The 17,434-nt window shown below is 35.2% G+C and overlaps 1 protein-coding gene across 1 annotated transcript; it reads left to right on the top strand.

Moving 5' to 3' along the window:
• The first annotated feature begins 1 nt into the window (after position 1).
• On the top strand, positions 2 to 5,056 carry LOC311066742 (uncharacterized protein). Its single transcript, XM_084088074.1, has 6 exons — positions 2 to 66; positions 1,142 to 1,322; positions 2,351 to 2,599; positions 3,365 to 3,536; positions 3,637 to 3,782; positions 4,715 to 5,056. Exons 1-6 carry the CDS (start codon positions 19 to 21, stop codon positions 4,891 to 4,893), a joined length of 975 nt encoding a protein of 324 aa, XP_083944200.1. The 5' UTR covers positions 2 to 18; the 3' UTR covers positions 4,894 to 5,056.
• The last annotated feature ends 12,378 nt before the right edge of the window (positions 5,057 to 17,434 follow it).

The raw sequence follows: 17,434 nt of genomic DNA, 5'->3' as shown, positions 1-17,434 counted from the left end.
CAGTTTGGAAGCTACACCATGATGGACTTGAATAAAAACACAGTCATCGACATCCAGCTAGTCCAGGTAACTGACTAAATCACAGCACTTCTGAGATGCCTTTGCCATATTAGCCTTAACCTGTTAACTGTCACCCCCCTTTTTTTGACATTAAAATGCACATTTCGAACTTAAATGGTTGTAATTAAAGAATGCTTTGGAGTATAGACATACAATTGGTCTTGTTTTAAAGAAGACATTTGGCAGAATTTTGTAGAAGTGAAATAAATTAGGAAAGTGAAACAAAACAAAAGTTATAGAAGTTTGAGTTTATGGAAATATACAACGTAAAAAAAATAATTATTCATATTTTATATAAAATATATATTTTTAAAACCTGGGCGACTCTAAAACTGCAAAAAAATCAAAGTAAAAAATCTGAACAAGTTGTGTTTCAAAATTTAGGTTGATATCTAAAAAAATTAGCTTTCAGTAAGATTTTGTTTGGGCGCAGTACCAAACTTTTTCACTAGGTGACAACCAGACTCCATTACTGCCCATATAAGGGCGCCTCCATTTCCATATGTGGTTTGAGTGATCTGAACCATTATTTCCACAATTTTCATACAATTTATGAAGTAGACATTCTATTCAGAAGTAATATGGGAAGTTTGGCAGATTTTGATATGAATTCAACCTCTAAGAAACACATAAAAAGAACACGTATGTGCGCTATAGCTCGCTGCCACATCACAAATGGTGAATCTATTATTTTTTTCTTTATATTTAAAACATTTTCAGACCCTTTTTTCTAAAATAATTGAATGGATGCTATCTTTTGAACTCTTGGCATGAAAACAAACTGAGGTTTCTATATTCTTTCATGATTTTTCATGTTCATTGCTATTTCAAAATATAGGTCTGAACACGCCTTAGGAATATGAAAATATTCTTGTTGCAAACTGACAAATTATGGCTCCTCTGTAATTTATTTTGAAAATTAGAGATTGTAAGCTTTCAAATGATATATAGTTTGTCAAGATTAGTTTAGGTTTAGTATAGGATATTACTGTTTTAAATATGTAAGGAATTTGGGCACTGTGTGACACTTAACAGGTTAATGTATTAAATGTAATCCACTCATATACATATTTCGTAATAGAGCAACGAGGTTGGTGGTAGCGTGAACATGGAAAAGGAAGGTTTGAAGAGGAGCCTTGCAGTCATCACAGAGTCTGGAATTAAGTTGGACTGCATCGTATCGGATCGGCACCCCCAGATCCAGAAATTCCTCACTGATGCCAAAATAACTCAGTACTATGATGTACGGCACTTTGAGAAAGGTATTTGACATTGACTTATTTCATTCATTATGGCAAATGTTGACCTAGGTTTAATTGCCCTGGCAATAATTTTCAGGGTTCCCTCGGGTCATGGAATTTCAGAAATGTCATGGAATTTTAGAAGGTCTATTCCAGACATTGAAAGTCAGGGAATTTTATATATATTTTTGTCCAAGTCATTGAATATCAGGGAATTTAGTTTGTTGCTTTAAATTTTAGTTTCCATTTATCAAAATGTAACTTTTCTATACCGATTTTTTTTATCGTGCTGTTTCACACATCTTTCTAATGAGATGTTTCATACATCTTTCTATCTTTCTTTCCTTTGCAAAAAAAAAAATAATACGGACTTTCGCGTGCGCACGCGTTACAATTTCCGGTTTGGTTATAGTGTCATTACTACAAATGTGGGAAAAGGGATGAGATGAGAGTGTGCTTGGAGCATGCCTCCAGAGATTTGTCTTATTATATGGAGGTTGTTTATGGACTGTGCTTTACTGTAAGAAAAAAAGCATGAATATCACATAGGCTAAATGAATATCAGGTCCCACATCATGGATTACATGATCAGAGTAGCCTATTTCTTTTCGTTTTGAATTGTTTCGTTTAAAGACATTTCAAGCTATCTTCAGATGTATTTCTCATGTATGTGAGGCATACACCGAGTTTCGGTTAATTTATGATGAGATGTGCTCCAGATCACATGCAATGCAAGTGACCGCGGCGCGCCTCCATGATTATATTGTCTGCTATATATTTGCTTCTCATTTATTAAATACAGGCAATTGGTTGATGAAAAATGTATTAAAATTAAGATACAATTTATACAAAACAGAATTCACTTTAAAGAAAGGCTTTCTACAAAACAAAACAGCTCGGTGCTCCGCAAAACAGCAGCCTGTTTTTCCGTTCATTATAGGTCATGGAAATTCATCTTTTTAGTCAGTGAAAGTCAGGAAAAAGTCAGGGAATTTGACATTTGGTTTAGAGTGGGAACCCTGAATTTTATATTTTCAATGTTTTCGTAGGGATGGGCAAAAAATTGAAGGCCATTTCTAAAACAAAGGACTGTGAAAAGGTGAAAAAATGGTTGCCGATGATAAAGAACCAGATCTACTGGATTGCGGCTTCATCGACCTCTGGGCCAGAGAGGATCGCCAAGTGGTCGTCTGTGATAAACCACCTACAGGACATCCATAACCACGATGACCCCCTGTACCCAGTCTGTCGTCATGCTCCACGTGTGTCGACGGACAAGGAGAAATGGTTGAAAGCAGGTAATTTTATTCTGGTCACACAAATCCAAATGGCCTACAAAATATTGTAATTTATGAATTAGATAAAACAGATACCTGGTTCAAATGCAATAGAATATCCATAACTCTAAAAGAAAATTAAATTCATCGTATTTCGTTCTATTATAAGCCGGAATTATATTTAGAATAGGGCTGAAACGATTAGTCGACATTGTCGACAAATATCTTTGTTGTCGAGTAGTCGTTTGATCCCATGTGACCTAATGTAAGGGCCTGCAATATCATATTCATGAAGACTTACAAAAGGAGATGTTATGAAGAATATCATGTCAGTTATTTTTTTATACTGTAAATTAAAAGGTGTTTAGTTGGCTCAAAGTTCATTAAAACAACCATTTCAAAAGCTGAAGTGATTTTCTTTTTTTATATTATAGTTAGAATATGTATAATTCAGTGTTTTAACTAATCAAAAAGGTTGAATAATCGTTCCAAACTTACTGATTAGTCGGCGAAATAATCGACGATTAGTCGATTAATCGTTCTAATAATCGTTAGATTAATCGATTATCAAAATAATCGTTTGTTGGAGCCCTAATTTAGAATATATATGTATTTTGTACGTGGTCCCCATTCTTATAAGCTAAATATAGCTTCTGGTGGAGTCCCGTTTTTACAAACAACAATAATGAATTAAAAACGACATAATTTTAACCATTGTTTTATCTTCACCAAGTAGGCCACTATCATAAAGTTGTTGTCCAATATTTTTTTTCATCAAACTATTAGGAACACCAGTTCATTATAAGTTGGAGAAGCTGTTTACGAGCAAGAGAGTCCTGAAAGACGTGTCAAAGCTAAGCCCCCATCACCAAACGTCATCGCTGGAGGCTTTTCACTCAGTGGTCATTCGATTTGTTCCAAAAAGTGTGCCATTTCCATTCTTGGGAATGCTATGCAGGTAAATAATAAGGGGTCTCAATGTTTGTGAAAATGTTCAATATCGAGGCCCAACATCCGTAATACACAGCGATGACATTTGTGAATTTCTCTTTCCAAAGACTCTACCTGTCAGCGATGCACTATAACGAGAACGCTGACCGTCCACAAAGGCAGGCTGATGGGAAACCTTCACTCAAACTTTACTGGCCAAAAGGAAGACAAGGGACATGTACAGCGAAGCCACTGAAAGAAGACCCGACATTCAGTAAGTTAACGTATGAATTATTTATTATTGCACACTGATCAAACAGAGAAAATATATATAAAAATAACGTGATAAATTACAATATAAAATGCAGATGTACAATGACAATTATTTGGACTTGTAAAACACCATATTAACAGACTTTTCAAACCTATCTGACCTTAATCTGTGAACATAAGATTTACATATTTGCAGATTTACATGTGAAGCTGTACTAAAAAAATAAAATAAATTAAGAGTGAATGTTGATGACAATTGTATGGAAGCTTGTTTCCGCCACAGAATAAAACATTTTAAAAGATAATTGCGACTTTTTATCTCACAATTGTGAGTTTACATCTCGCAATTCTGACTTGATTTCTCAGAATTGCGTGTTATAAAGTCAGAATTGTGAGATATAAAGTCCAATTCTAATTTTTAATTAATTAAAAAAATTTAAAAAATGTTTTTACCTCAGAATAGATTATATCTCAGTTCTAACTTTATAACACACAATTGCGACTTTATATCATGCAATTGTGACTTTATATCTCCCAATTGCGTGTAATAAAGTCATGATTGCGAGATATAAAGTCAGAATTGCGTGATATAAAGTCGCAATTGCGAGGAAAAAAAAGTCAGAATTGTGACTTTATATCACGCAATTCTGACTTTATATCTCGCAATCATGACTTTATATCTCGCAATCATGACTATTACACGCAATTGTGACTTTATATCTCGCAATTCTGACTTTATAACACGCAATTCTGACAAATCTCACAATTCTGAGAAATAAAGTCAGAATTGTGAGATGTAAACTCACAATTGTGAGTTAAAATTCGCAATTATCTTTTAAAATGTTTTATTCTGTGGCGGAAACAAGCTTCCATACAATTTATAAACGGGCTGTTTTGTTTATTAATCCAAAGAATGTCTGTTCTTGCCTTCAGACTATGTGGATGAGCTGATGCACCTGGTTTTTGATGTGGTGTGTCCTGACCCAGAACCTTTTGTCAGTCAGCTCAAGCAGATACCAGTGCCAGACCCAGTCTGCTCTCAGTTTGAAGCACCAGCAAAGGACGACGTTGTAGCCCGCTATGTGTCACGATTCAATCGAGCGGGACCCTGAAGCCTGTATATCCTCCATCTGAATCGGGGAACTCACGGCGGATACGCAGCACCACACATGACAACCCTGATCTTGTGTCCCAGATGTCCCCAGCACCAACTCACAAAGCGCCTATACGATAGGTGCCTGTATTCACTGTAAATAGGATGTACAAAGTTATTTTTTTTTTTCTTTAAGTTTGCATGTTTTGAAAAACCTAATAAAGCAACTTTTTAATTTCAGTTGTTGGTTTCTTCAAATTTTACTGATTGCAAGAACTTGTGTGAATAGTACTGTGTGTTATAAACTTCTATTTACATCCAATCAAATTGTAGATTACTAGTAAAGTTGCAATTATTAGTGTAAATGCAGAGGTGGACAGTAACAAAGTACATTTACTTGAGTACTGTAGGTAAGTACACTTTTTGAGTATCTGTACTTTACTTGAGCATTATTTTTTTCTGGAAACTTTTTACTTTAACTTCACTACATTTGAAAGATAAATATCATACTTTTTACTCCACTACAATTCTGTCAAGGTCCTTGAGTAGAAAGTAACATCAGTCAGGGCATGATTTTGGTTGCAGGGGTTGCATTTTGGTTGGAAATGAAAGACGTCAGAACCCTGCATCTGATTGACATCAGAACCCGACGTCAGATTGACGTTGGATATTGTTTGAAAATAAAAGTCGGGTTGACGTCAGAACCCGACTGATGTTGGTTTCTGACGTCAACCCGATTTTCATTTTCAACCACAATACAACGTCTGTCCAACGTTGGAGATCAACGTCAATCTGACATTGGATTCTGACATAAACCTGATTTTCATTTTCAACGTTGGGTTTGGTCTTCTAAATGTGAATTTTGTCACTTTTTTGGAGCACACTAGCTTATAGATAACAGTAAGGCTAACATATTCATACTAAAAGCCAAAAAACTTTAAATAGGGCAATATTTGAGGGAACAGCCATTTGGGTGTCCGAAACCATTGTGGATGTTATTGAGTGACTTATTCAATCTCACATTCAATCCCACTACTGGAACGGTGTTCTAGAAATAAATTTGATATTGATATGAGGTTAGGTATGCAGGCATAGATTCAGAGGCATACGGTAGCCTACTTACATACAACAATGCAACAAAACAATGCATTGACATTTACTGTTTACTTTTGATACTTAAGTACTTTTAAAATCAAGTACTTCTGTACTTTTACTTACAAGTAAAAGTTGTAAAGACCGATTCTTAAGTAAAAGTACAGAAGTACTCGTTTTTAAAAGTACTTAAGTATCAAAAGTAAAAAGTAAATGTCAATGCATTGTTTTATTATTGTTGCATTGTTGAATGTAATACTTACAGTACCTTATGCCTCTGAATCTATGCCTGCCCTCATATCAATATCAGATTTATTTCTAGATTAGAAGAACACAGTTCCAGTAGTGGGATTGAATGTGAGATTGAATAAGTGCACTCAATAACGTCTACAATGGTTTCGGACACCAAAATGGCTGTTCCACCAAATAGTGCCCTTGGCTTAGTTTTTTGGCTTTGACGTCAACCCAACTTTCATTTCCAACCAAAATCCAACTTCTGTCCGACGTCGGGTTCTGACGTAAATCTGACGTCGGGTTTTGACATCAACCCGACTTTCATTTCCAAACCAAAATCATCCACTGACTGACATTACTACTTTCTACTCAAGGACCTTGACAGAATTGTAGTGGAGTAAAAAGTTTGATATTTGTCTTTCAAACGTAGTGAAGTTAAAGTAAAAAGTTTCCAGAAAAGATAATACTCAAGTAAAGTACAGATACTCAAAAAGCGTACTTAAGTACAGTACTCAAGTAAATGTACTTTGTTACTGTCCACCTCTGTGTAAATGCAATGATCAGACTGAACAAGCATCTTAGTTTTCCTATTGTTGTGTTGAATAAGGTTGATTCCTGTGATCAAAGCTGAATTTACAGCATCATTACTCCAGTCTTCAGTGTCACATGATACTTCAGAAATCACTCTAATATGAGGATTTGATGCTCAAGAAACATTTATGATTATTATCAATGTTGAAAACAGTTTTTTACATTTTTATTTCATGATGCTATGATGAATAGAAAGTTTGTGTATGGTGTGCTCCAAGAGTTGGTGAATAAATCCCAGGTGGTGTGACATCATCAGGTCACATGACCAGGAAGTTATATAGATTTGCGTATTTCAAAAATTCATTAAAAATAGACGAAATGACGAAATGACATTTTCCAAATCCAAGTCATGTATGGTGTGCTCCAAGGGTTGGTGAATACATTACATGTGGTGTGACATCATCAGGTCACATGACCAGGAAGTTATATAGATTTGCATATTTCAAAAATTCATTAAAAATAGACAAAATGGCATTTTCCAAATCCAAGTCGTGTATGGTGTGCTCCAAGGGTTGGTGAATACATTACATGTGGTGTGACATCATCAGGTCACATGACCAGGAAGTTATATAGATTTGCATATTTCAAAAATTCATTAAAAATAGACAAAATGGCATTTTCCAAATCCAAGTCGTGTATGGTGTGCTCCAAGGGTTGGTGAATACATTACATGTGGTGTGACATCATCAGGTCACATGACCAGGAAGTTATATAGATTTGCATATTTCAAAAATTAATTACAAATATACGATTTGTGTATTTCAAAAATTCATTAAAAATAGACAAAATGGCATTTTCCAAATCCAAGTCGTGTATGGTGTGCTCCAAGGGTTGGTGAATACATTACATGTGGTGTGACATCATCAGGTCACATGACCAGGAAGTTATATAGATTTGCATATTTCAAAAATTCATTACAAATATACGATTTGTGTATTTAAAAAATTCATTAAAAATAGACAAAATGGTATTTTCTAAGTCCAAGTCGTGTATGGTGTGCTCCAAGGGTTGGTGAATAAATCCCATATGGTGTGACATCATCAGGTCACATGACCAGGAAGTTATATAGATTTGCGCATTTCAAAAATTCTTTAAAAATACACTAAATGACATTTTCTAAATCCAAGTCGTGTATGGTGTGCTCCAAGGGTTGGTGAATACATTTCATGTGGTGTGACATCATCAGGTCACATGACCAGGAAGTTATATAGATTTGCATATTTCAAAAATTCATTAAAAATACACTAAATGACATTTTCCAAATCCAAGTCGTGTATGGTGTGCTCCAAGGGTTGGTGAATACATTCCAAGTGGTGTGACATCATCAGGTCACATGACCAGGAAGTTATATAGATTTGCATATTTCAAAAATTCATTAAAAATATACGATTTGTGTATTAAAAAATTCATTAAAAATAGACAAAATGGCATTTTCCAAATCCAAGTCGTGTATGGTGTGCTCCAAGGGTTGGTGAATAAATCCCAGGTGGTGTGACATCATCAGGTCACATGACCAGGAAGTTATATAGATTTGTGCATTTCAAAAATTCATTAAAAATAGACAAAATGGCATTTTCCAAATCCAAGTCATGTATGGTGTGCTCCAAGGGTTGGTGAATACATTCCAAGTGGTGTGACATCATCAGGTCACATGACCAGGAAGTTATATAGATTTGCATATTTAAAAAATTCATTAAAAATATACGATTTGTGTATTTAAAAAATTCATTAAAAATAGACAAAATGGCATTTTCCAAATCCAAGTCGTGTATGGTGTGCTCCAAGGGTTGGTGAATAAATCCCAGGTGGTGTGACATCATCAGGTCACATGACCAGGAAGTTATATAGATTTGCATATTTCAAAAATTCATTACAAATATACGATTTGTGTATTTCAAAAATTCATTAAAAATAGACAAAATGGCATTTTCCAAATCCAAGTCGTGTATGGTGTGCTCCAAGGGTTGGTGAATACATTACATGTGGTGTGACATCATCAGGTCACATGACCAGGAAGTTATATAGATTTGCGCATTTCAAAAATTCATTAAAAATACACTAAATGACATTTTCCAAATCCAAGTCGTGTATGGTGTGCTCCAAGGGTTGGTGAATACATTACATGTGGTGTGACATCATCAGGTCACATGACCAGGAAGTTATATAGATTTGCATATTTCAAAAATTCATTAAAAATATACGATTTGTGCATGTAAAAAATTCATTAAAAATAGACAAAATGGCATTTTCCAAATCCAAGTCGTGTATGGTGTGCTCCAAGGGTTGGTGAATAAATCCCAGGTGGTGTGACATCATCAGGTCACATGACCAGGAAGTTATATAGATTTGCATATTTCAAAAATTCATAAAAAATATACGATTTGTGTATTTCAAAAATTCATTAAAAATAGACAAAATGGTATTTTCTAAGTCCAAGTCGTGTATGGTGTGCTCCAAGGGTTGTTGAATACATTACATGTGGTGTGACATCATCAGGTCACATGACCAGGAAGTTATATAGATTTGCGCATTTCAAAAATTCATAAAAAATAGACAAAATGGCATTTTCCAAATCCAAGTCGTGTATGGTGTGCTCCAAGGGTTGGTGAATACATTCCAAGTGGTGTGACATCATCAGGTCACATGACCAGAAATTTATATAGATTTGCATATTTCAAAAATTCATAAAAAATAGACAAAATGGCATTTTCCAAATCCAAGTCATGTATGGTGTGCTCCAAGGGTTGGTGAATACATTCCAAGTGGTGTGACATCATCAGGTCACATGACCAGAAAGTTATATAGATTTGCATATTTCAAAAATTCATTAAAAATGTCTATTTGTGCATTTCAAAAATTCATTAAAAATAGACAAAATGGCATTTTCCAAATCCAAGTCGTGTATGGTGTGCTCCAAGGGTTGGTGAATACATTACATGTGGTGTGACATCATCAGGTCACATGACCAGGAAGTTATATAGATTTGCGCATTTCAAAAATTCATTAAAAATAGACAAAATGGCATTTTCCAAATCCAAGACGTGTATGGTGTGCTCCAATGGTTGGTGAATACATTCCAAGTGGTGTGACATCATCAGGTCACATGACCAGGAAGTTATATAGATTTGCATATTTCAAAAATTCATTAAAAATATACGATTTGTGTATTTAAAAAATTAATTAAAAATAGACAAAATGGCATTTTCCAAATCCAAGTCGTGTATGGTGTGCTCCAAGGGTTGGTGAATACATTCCAAGTGGTGTGACATCATCAGGTCACATGACCAGGAAGTTATATAGATTTGCATATTTCAAAAATTCATTAAAAATATACGATTTGTGCATGTAAAAAATACATTAAAAATAGACAAAATGGCATTTTCCAAATCCAAGTCGTGTATGGTGTGCTCCAAGGGTTGGTGAATAAATCCCAGGTGGTGTGACATCATCAGGTCACATGACCAGGAAGTTATATAGATTTGCATATTTCAAAAATTCATTAAAAATATACGATTTGTGTATTTCAAAAATTCATTAAAAATAGACAAAAAGGTATTTTCTAAGTCCAAGTCGTTTATGGTGTGCTCCAAGGGTTGGTGAATACATTACATGTGGTGTGACATCATCAGGTCACATGACCAGGAAGTTATATAGATTTGCGCATTTCAAAAATTCATTAAAAATATACGATTTGTGCATGTAAAAAATTCATTAAAAATAGACAAAATGGCATTTTCCAAATCCAAGTCGTGTATGGTGTGCTCCAAGGGTTGGTGAATAAATCCCAGGTGGTGTGACATCATCAGGTCACATGACCAGGAAGTTATATAGATTTGCATATTTCAAAAATTCATAAAAAATATACGATTTGTGTATTTCAAAAATTCATTAAAAATAGACAAAATGGTATTTTCTAAGTCCAAGTCATGTATGGTGTGCTCCAAGGGTTGGTGAATACATTACATGTGGTGTGACATCATCAGGTCACATGACCAGGAAGTTATATAGATTTGCATATTTCAAAAATTCATTAAAAATATACGATTTGTGTATTTCAAAAATTCATTAAAAATAGACAAAATGGTATTTTCTAAGTCCAAGTCGTGTATGGTGTGCTCCAAGGGTTGTTGAATACATTACATGTGGTGTGACATCATCAGGTCACATGACCAGGAAGTTATATAGATTTGCGCATTTCAAAAATTCATAAAAAATAGACAAAATGGCATTTTCCAAATCCAAGTCGTGTATGGTGTGCTCCAAGGGTTGGTGAATACATTCCAAGTGGTGTGACATCATCAGGTCACATGACCAGAAATTTATATAGATTTGCATATTTCAAAAATTCATAAAAAATAGACAAAATGGCATTTTCCAAATCCAAGTCGTGTATGGTGTGCTCCAAGGGTTGGTGAATACATTCCAAGTGGTGTGACATCATCAGGTCACATGACCAGAAAGTTATATAGATTTGCATATTTCAAAAATTCATTAAAAATGTCTATTTGTGCATTTCAAAAATTCATTAAAAATAGACAAAATGGCATTTTCCAAATCCAAGTCGTGTATGGTGTGCTCCAAGGGTTGGTGAATACATTCCAAGTGGTGTGACATCATCAGGTCACATGACCAGGAAGTTATATAGATTTGCACATTTCAAAAATTCATTAAAAATATACGATTTGTGCATTTAAAAAAATCATTAAAAATAGACAAAATGGCATTTTCCAAATCCAAGTCGTGTATGGTGTGCTCCAAGGGTTGGTGAATACATTCCAAGTGGTGTGACATCATCAGGTCACATGACCAGGAAGTTATATAGATTTGCACATTTCAAAAATTCATTAAAAATATACGATTTGTGCATTTAAAAAAATTCATTAAAAATAGACAAAATGGCATTTTCCAAATCCAAGTCGTGTATGGTGTGCTCCAAGCGTTGGTGAATAAATCCCAGGTGGTGTGACATCATCAGGTCACATGACCAGGAAGTTATATAGATTTGCGTATTTCAAAAATTCATTAAAAATAGACGAAATGACATTTTCCAAATCCAAGTCATGTATGGTGTGCTCCAATGGTTGCTGAATACATTACATGTGGTGTGACATCATCAGGTCACATGACCAGGAAGTTATATAGATTTGCGCATTTCAAAAATTAATTAAAAATACACTAAATGACATTTTCCAAATCCAAGTCGTGTATGGTGTGCTCCAAGGGTTGGTGAATACATTACATGTGGTGTGACATCATCAGGTCACATGACCAGGAAGTTATATAGATTTGTGCATTTCAAAAATTCATTAAAAATAGACAAAATGGCATTTTCCAAATCCAAGTCGTGTATGGTGTGCTCCAAGGGTTGGTGAATACATTCCAAGTGGTGTGACATCATCAGGTCACATGACCAGGAAGTTATATAGATTTGCACATTTCAAAAATTCATTAAAAATATACGATTTGTGCATTTAAAAAAATCATTAAAAATAGACAAAATGGCATTTTCCAAATCCAAGTCGTGTATGGTGTGCTCCAAGGGTTGGTGAATACATTACATGTGGTGTGACATCATCAGGTCACATGACCAGGAAGTTATATAGATTTGCGCATTTCAAAAATTCATTAAAAATAGACAAAATGGCATTTTCCAAATCCAAGTCATGTATGGTGTGCTCCAAGGGTTGGTGAATACATTCCAAGTGGTGTGACATCATCAGGTCACATGACCAGGAAGTTATATAGATTTGCATATTTCAAAAATTCATTAAAAATATACGATTTGTGTATTTAAAAAATTCATTAAAAATAGACAAAATGGCATTTTCCAAATCCAAGTCGTGTATGGTGTGCTCCAAGGGTTGGTGAATAAATCCCAGGTGGTGTGACATCATCAGGTCACATGACCAGGAAGTTATATAGATTTGCATATTTCAAAAATTCATTACAAATATACGATTTGTGTATTTCAAAAATTCATTAAAAATAGACAAAATGGTATTTTCTAAGTCCAAGTCGTGTATGGTGTGCTCCAAGGGTTGGTGAATACATTACATGTGGTGTGACATCATCAGGTCACATGACCAGGAAGTTATATAGATTTGCGCATTTCAAAAATTCATTAAAAATAGACAAAATGGCATTTTCCAAATCCAAGTCGTGTATGGTGTGCTCCAAGGGTTGGTGAATACATTCTGATGTAGATATAAGGTGATCCTGGTATCGTTCTCTTACTCTCTTCCTCCCTCTTCTGATCACACTCATTATTACATCCTTTCACACACACACATCCTCATTCATTATCCCATTCAGCTGTTACTCATTACCTCATCTCTACACTCTCTCTCTCCACCTGTTTCCCACCTTCTCTGATTAGACTCTCTATTTCTTGGCTTTCTTTTCCTTTGTTCTTTGTCAGATTATTGCCTAATGCTACGTACCTGTTTGCCTGCTATCCAACCCTGTCGTGTCGTGTCGTGTCGTGTCGTGTCGTGTCGTGTCGTGTCGTGTCGTGTCGTGTCGTGTCGTGTCGTGTCGTGTCGTGTCGTGTCGTGTCGTGTCGTGCCGTGCCGTGCCGTGTCTGGTGCGTTCTCCTGACTAACTGCATAGTTACCTCGCCTCTGCTCTGTCCAACCTCCAGCTACGTGAGTGGTCCACGGTTTGGCGTTCCCGTGCTCTCTACGGACCCAGCCTCTCTCTCAACCTCCGGGTTTTCCCGTTACCGGCTCAGACCGAGTATTTCTGTTGCATTACTGCCGAGAGACTTTCTGTTCCCTTTGACTGAGATAATCTTCTGTTGGATTTAATGCTGAGAGACTTTCTGTTGGATTTGCATGCCTGGCGGCCACCTGTTCTCTTTACCTGAACTGTATCTCAGCCATTAAATATTGTCAAATTGCCTTCTGCTTTTGGGTCCTCTCTCCTTGCACGTGACAATACAAGTTAAAAATTGGCTTAATCTATTTTTAATCCATTTACTAACATCAACTACATACGTAAAAGGATCACGTTTTTAGTGTTTTTGTGGAATAATGCACATACTTTACCAACTTTGTTGCCGATTTGGCACTTTTGAGACACTCCCTAACTTGAAGTGCCCAAGTGGGGATAGTTGTGAGGACTTTATCACTTCCAATTCTTAAAACAATTACATCATCGAATAATATTAAAATTCACTTTTGACATTATGCTTTACAATGTGACCTAGACGAGATACAGCATCATCGACGACTATTAAGCCATTACATATCAATTAATGCTGCAGAAAAGATCGAATGTCTAACGAATGTCCAACATAAAACCTACTTTACCGCACCCTTCATCCTTGCGTCAATGGTGAAAAAGTATTGTTTACCTTGTAACATAAATCTGTGCTGCGACGGATCACAGGTAATGAATAGTTTTAAAGGCGCAATTTTTTAATCTATATAAAAAAAAGGACACTGTAAATTTTAGTTATTTTTAATTGCTTTTACTTTGTAAACATTGTAACGTTAGCCTAATCTGATTATGCTGGGATAGCCGATTCCAAGGGTGACTTTTACCTCCTGACATCTGTCCTGTAGTTTTATTATTTTAGACGTATTGTTTATTATTGTCATGGACGAAGTGATAACTGGAAGCCATGTTAATCTTGGAATAATACGGCCACCGTAGGAGTTAAAACGCCCTCGGAATTGAGAGGAACAGAAACTAATATTCACTGGGTAGTCATATACAATTTCACTGCTACATGGGGGTAAAAATCACACAATGTAGCTTTAAAAATTCGTAGCAATTCTGAAATTCAGTTTAAAAGTTTATTTCTTGACCAAAAATGCAATGAACGAGTTTAAAAAAGTAAAAAAAGTTAAGCTTACCTCTTTTCAGTGTCTTCATCCCGTTGCGTTTCAGAAAATCTTCACCCACTAACACAATAAACAAGTGTTTAATAATGTTAAACCTTTTCACCATCTTCACATGTGCTGCACAAAATGGCTACAATTTTTTTGTCTGGAAAGGCATCACGGGAAATTGCATATCACGTGGCTTGTATACTTATAATGTTATGCTAGATTTACTTAACCCTTGTATGGTGTTCGGGTCTGGTGGACCCGTTTTCATTTTTTATCAAAAGAAAAATGATACAATTAATTATTTTTTCAAAGTGAGACTCATTGGCCTTGGCTCATTTTCTGTGAGGAATATATATCAGAACACATTTTCAATGAAAACACACTGTACAGCCCCCCTACACATTTATATTACACACAGGATGTTCGGGTCCACTGGACCCGGGGCTAATAAAAGTGTGGAAATTGTAGGTCCTGTGTACCTTTACTCTGTCCTCCTCCTGTCAGGGCCTGCTGTTAGTGTGTGTATGTTCTTGTATATGGTTTATCAGGACACAAATGTGTATAATGACATGGGTATTACAACGTAAACATGGTTTATGATGACATCTGTGTCCTCATACTAAAACATACTAAATGGTGTTTTTTGAAATTCAAAAAATGGCAAAAGTTTTCTGTGATTGGTAGGTTTAGGGGTAGGGTTAGTGTAGGGGGATAGATTATACAGTTTGTACATTAGAAAAACCATTACGCCTATGGAGAGTGACCGTACACCACATATCCAAGTGTGTGTGTGTGTGTGTGTGTGTGTGTGTGTGCGCGTGTGTGTGTGTGTGTGGGTGTGTGTTTTGTGTGTGTCTGTGTGTGTGTTGTGGGTGTGTGTGTGTTGTGTTGTGGGGGTGTGTATGTGTGTGCATGAGTGTGTGTGTGCATGAGTGTGTGTGTGTGTGCGTGCATGTGAGAGAGAGATTGTGTGTAAGTGTGAAAGAGTGCAAGAGTGAGTTTTGTGTTTCTACTCCTGCCATTCCCACACGAGGTTGCAATTCTTAAATGTGATCTAACAAAGGTAAAGAGAAAATATTAACCATATATGCTGTTTATATTGCTTGTAATTGGGATGAAGTAAACATCTGTTGAGAATTTTAACATAACATTTTTGATTGTGTTGAATTAAAAACCCAAAAATGCAGCGGGTCCACCAGACCCACGAACACTGGCTGAGTAACAAAAATATGAACACCACACAAGGGTTAATTTTGAAGCAATTGTTAAGCAATTGAAGCAATATAGTGTGTGACTGTGTGTGTGTGTGTGGTTCTGCAGTCACCTTTTCATTACCACAAGACATCAAAGTGCTTTGGGGGAAATTAGAGGTTCCTGGAAGATCTAAAGCCAGCATCTGGGGGAACCCAATTGTTCTGTGAGGCCACATTTATTATTAGCAGATAAAGGCTAAAGTAGAAGAGAGGAGAAAATAAAGCGTTATTAATGGATCCAGTGTTTATATTTAAGTTTTATTGTTTGACTGTGTACTTGTGTTTTTTTTTTAAATCAGTTATTCTCCAAAAATCTTCCCTCATGCTCTCAAATCTCATTCATGTTATGTAGCCTACAATAATATCACAGGTTTGGCGCCAATAATGCCATGCATTTTTTTCTTAATCATTTGCATTTGAATAAGACATTTTAACTCTGAATTATAACTTCAAGTTTAGTCTTTTTAGACAAAAAAAAAAAAAAGAAGAAGAAGAAGAAGAAGAAGAAAAAGCTATAATATGGCTTCAGAAGACTTACAACACAACCCATAACACATGAGTTGTGGACTCATTTGATTATTTTAGGATCTTTTCTGGGAAAAGTCCATTGACCATTGTCAGCAGTGTAGTGATGTAATGTACAGTGGGTACGGAAAGTATTCATACCCCCGGTAAATATGATCAAAAATGGCTGTACAAAATAAATCTTTCATTCAAAAAAATTGATCTTTCATTCAAAAAATTTGCAAAAATCTAACCTTTCATTGAAGTAAAAGAATTCAAATTGGGGGGGAAAATCACATTATGAAATAAACGTTTTTCTCCAAAACACGTTGGCCACAATTATTCATACCCCTATAATGGTTTATGAATAAAATATCTTTGAAGTATATTCCCATTAATATTTACCTTTTTTCAGCACACCAGGGGGACTAGGAACATGAAATTGGGGACTAGGAACTCCAGTCATGACTTCTTGTTTCACAGGATTTTAAATATGAGGAAACACAAAGGCCAAATTCCCTTAACCCTCAGAGAGTCTTCGTTTAGCAGTCACACTGAGTGCCTTCCCGGTCAGAAGTGACCAGACACCTAAAAATGAAACTTCCTCCATCCCAGTAAAAACCAATGCAATTTATTTTTGTTCTATATATTCTTTTTAATTTAGTATTTTGAGACAATTTGATTGAACTTATTAATATTTATGCAATATTTATAGTCCATTTTTTGAAAATAATGTTTTTTTTTTTAATTATTATTATTTATTTATTTTTTCTATGCGGTATTTTCGGTTAAAATAGAGACTAGGCTTTCAGAAAAAAAAAAAAAAAAAATCAATTTATTAAACATAAAATTAAATAAATCATGTTATTGCATGGGTTTACCACTAGATGCCTGTAATAGCTCTAAATGGAGATGCTTGTGAATTCTAGTTGTTTTTGGACCAAATTGCTTACTTTTAAGATGTGGATTGATTGTATTTTTTTAGAAATTCTCAAATAATTATTTTTGCCAAGGTTTATAACATTTTATTAATTATTATTTTAATAATTGT

The sequence above is a fragment of the Abramis brama genome, assembly GCF_963993115.1.
Source record: "Abramis brama genome assembly, chromosome: 1".
NCBI lineage: Eukaryota > Metazoa > Chordata > Actinopteri > Cypriniformes > Leuciscidae > Abramis > Abramis brama.
Note: the sequence above shows the minus strand (reverse complement) of the source record. Positions and strands in the feature narration are given on the sequence as shown.

Excerpts from the sequence above, each read along its gene's own strand:
- LOC311066742 (XM_084088074.1), top strand. The coding sequence starts at position 19 with ATGATGGACTTGAATAAAAACACAGTCATCGACATCCAGCTAGTCCAG. Across the intron at positions 67-1,141 it reads TCGACATCCAGCTAGTCCAG|AGCAACGAGGTTGGTGGTAG; the intron begins GTAACTGACTAA and ends ATTTCGTAATAG. Across the intron at positions 3,783-4,714 it reads GAAAGAAGACCCGACATTCA|ACTATGTGGATGAGCTGATG; the intron begins GTAAGTTAACGT and ends TCTTGCCTTCAG.